This window comes from Merops nubicus, unplaced genomic scaffold (assembly GCF_000691845.1).
Source record: "Merops nubicus isolate BGI_N331 unplaced genomic scaffold, ASM69184v1 scaffold6244, whole genome shotgun sequence".
Lineage (NCBI taxonomy): Eukaryota > Metazoa > Chordata > Aves > Coraciiformes > Meropidae > Merops > Merops nubicus.
This window is the reverse complement of record NW_008603544.1, coordinates 39,048-42,274: the sequence shown is the minus strand read 5'-3', so window position 1 is coordinate 42,274 and position 3,227 is coordinate 39,048. Positions and strand designations below refer to the sequence as shown.

Sequence of the window (3,227 nt, the reverse complement as noted above, 5' to 3'; positions counted from 1 at the left end):
TGCAACTGTGCTGTCGGCTTTGATTACCGGATGTTTCATTTGAGTGGCTTCTTGGTGTTTTGGCAAAAAGAATGTCAAAGTGGTTTATGCAAGGGTACGTTTTCCAAGCTCCTGTTTACTTGAACAGGACTTGTGTGGCTAAATACCTACATCGTATTTTAAAAATAGAAGTGCTGGCATGACTGAAGCATGTATAAATTAAATTCAGCAAGATCTCAGGGGACTGCTGCATGAAGTATATAAAAATATAAAATGAAAGAGTGAAAATGATACTGAAGCTCCTTGCAGGTGCCTTGTAAAACCAACCACACTGTGTGTGTTTTTTTGTTTTTTTTTTTTTTTTTTTCCGTCATAAATCCCTTGAAATAAATAAATTCCTTTTTGTGGAATAAACACGTGAAAGGATTTGGATATTTATGCATCATAAAGGAAGGGTTTATTTGCAAGTTAGAGGTTATAAATGTATATAGCACCAATGTGTATGTGTGATATTTGTCATACATGTTAAGTGAATAAGTGTGGTGAGTAAATGTGCTGTTCAACAATTTCTATCAGTCAATACATTGCAATTAAGTCCTCCTTTCAGAAATGCCAAGGAGGAAATGTGCTAGCAAAATAAAGCGCATGCCAACTGTATTTAAATGTTCTCCACCATATTATTTTTTGAGTGTTCTTTCTGTTTTTCTTTTATAGGTAAAGATGAGCCTTCAAGCTATATTTGCACAACATGCAAGCAGCCTTTTAATAGCGCTTGGTTCTTGCTTCAGCATGCCCAGAACACACATGGATTCCGCATATACCTGGAAACAAGCCCTTCAAACAGTTCCCTTACTCCACGCATCACCATCCCTCCTCCTCTGGGACCAGAGACTGTTGCACAGTCCCCGCTGATGAATTTCCTTGGAGACAACAACCCTTTCAATCTTTTGCGGATGACGGGACCCATCTTGCGTGAACACCCTGGCTTTGGTGAGGGTCGGCTCCCAAACACGCCTCCACTGTTCAGCCCACCACCTCGTCATCATCTGGATCCACATCGCCTTAGTGCCGAAGAAATGGGGTTAGTTGCCCAGCATCCCAGTGCCTTTGACAGAGTTATGCGTTTAAACCCCATGGCAATTGAGTCTCCAGCGATGGATTTCTCCAGAAGGCTTCGAGAGCTGGCAGGAAACAGTTCCACCCCTCCGCCAGTCTCGCCCAGTCGCACCAACCCTATGCATCGCCTGTTGAATCCTTTCCAGCCAAGTCCTAAATCACCTTTTTTGAGCACCCCACCACTGCCCCCCATGCCCCCCAGCAGCACTACGCCTCCCCAGCCTCAGGCCAAAAGCAAGTCCTGTGAATTTTGTGGGAAAACATTCAAGTTCCAGAGTAACCTTATTGTGCACCGGCGCAGTCACACAGGAGAAAAGCCCTACAAGTGTCAGCTCTGTGACCACGCTTGCTCCCAGGCCAGCAAGCTAAAACGCCACATGAAAACACATATGCATAAAGCTGGCTCCATGACGGGCAGGTCAGATGACGGACTGTCCACCACTAGTTCCCCTGAGCCGGGCACAAGCGAGCTCACTGGAGAGGGACTGAAATCCAGTGAGGCAGATTTCAGGAACGAGAGCGATCCTTCCCTGGGCCATGACAATGAAGAAGAGGAAGAGGAGGAGGAGGAGGAAGAGGAGCTTGAAAATGAGAGTCGGCCAGAGTCGAGCTTCAGTATGGACTCGGAGCTGAGTCGTAACCGAGAAAACGGCTCCAAGTCACTGCCAGACGAGAAATCCCTCGTCTTGGGAAAAGTCATCGAGAATGTAAGTCTAGGTGCCATCCAGCAATATAATGACATGCTAGCTGAAAAGCAGAAGAGGAGTAGCTTCCTGAAGAGGTCTTCTGACCAGCGAGACTTGTGTCCTCGAGACCTATGTCAGAGAGATCCAGGCGATGAAGACTCAGTGGTAGGAGAGCTGGACCGTGCTGAGGAAGGGACAGTCAACGGAAGAAACTTTGGCCCGGGTGAGCCCTTCCCGAACTTGTTCCCCCGAAAGCCGACGCCTATCACGAGCCCCAGCTTGAACAATTCCTCTAAAAGAATAAAGGTAGAAAAAGATTTGGACTTGCCACCAGCAACGATAATACCTTCTGAAAACGTTTACTCCCAGTGGCTGGTAGGGTACGCGGCGTCGCGGCACTTCATGAAGGATCCGTTCCTCGGATTCACAGACTCCCGACAATCCCCCTTCGCGACCTCTTCCGAGCACTCGTCGGAGAACGGGAGCCTGCGTTTCTCCACCCCACCGGGGGACATGCTGGACGGGGGGCTCTCAGGGCGCAGCGGCACGGCGAGCGGAGGCAGCACCCCCCACATCAGCGGTCCCGGCCCCGGGCGACCCAGTTCGAAGGAAGGGCGCAGGAGCGACACGTGTGAGTACTGTGGCAAGGTCTTTAAGAACTGCAGCAATTTGACGGTGCACCGTCGGAGCCACACTGGAGAGCGGCCTTACAAATGTGAGCTGTGCAACTATGCATGTGCCCAGAGCAGTAAGCTGACGCGCCATATGAAAACGCATGGCCAGATAGGGAAGGAGGTCTACCGCTGCGACATTTGCCAGATGCCCTTCAGTGTTTACAGCACCCTGGAGAAACACATGAAAAAGTGGCATGGAGAACATTTGCTGACAAATGACGTCAAAATTGAGCAGGCAGAAAGAAGCTAAGGCCCCCCCACTCCCCCCATCCCCACTAGGTTAAATTTCAGGGGTCTAGGTAACATTTTATTTGTACAGTTTAACTATTGCCAACTGAGAAAAGATGACCTAACTTGCCTCCGTAAACATAACTTAGCATAATTATGGTAGGTGCCAGACTTTGGCACTTGAGTATAACCTGTGTCTACAAAGTTCTATTAAACCCGAGGGTTGATTAAGGCAGTAAAAATTGTGGAGCCTTTTAACTGTGCAATAATTTCTGTATTTATTGGGTTTTTGTAATTTTTTGGCATGTGCAGGTACTTTTTTTATTCTTTCTGTTTAAATTTCTTTTAAAATTTTGTTGGGTATCCCTTTTTAATTTTACCCAGTCGTAGCCTGAGATTACTTGCATTGTAGGCGAGAAGCATATCTTTGAAATTATAATTTTTGGGCCGCTGCTTTGTTGAAATTTAAGCTAAGCGTGTGTAATTTCTTGTGAAGAAGCCAGAATTTGAACAGAAATCTTTCTTCCCCCTCCCCCCCGCCCTT

General features: G+C 47.2%; 1 protein-coding gene across 1 annotated transcript; it reads left to right on the top strand.

The window, feature by feature from the left end:
* Positions 1–639: 639 nt before the first annotated feature.
* Positions 640–3,202, top strand: BCL11B (B-cell CLL/lymphoma 11B (zinc finger protein)). The gene has a single exon (XM_008938700.1). The coding sequence runs from the start codon at positions 642–644 to the stop codon at positions 2,703–2,705; it is 2,064 nt and encodes a 687-aa protein (XP_008936948.1). The 5' UTR covers positions 640–641; the 3' UTR covers positions 2,706–3,202.
* Positions 3,203–3,227: the final 25 nt, after the last annotated feature.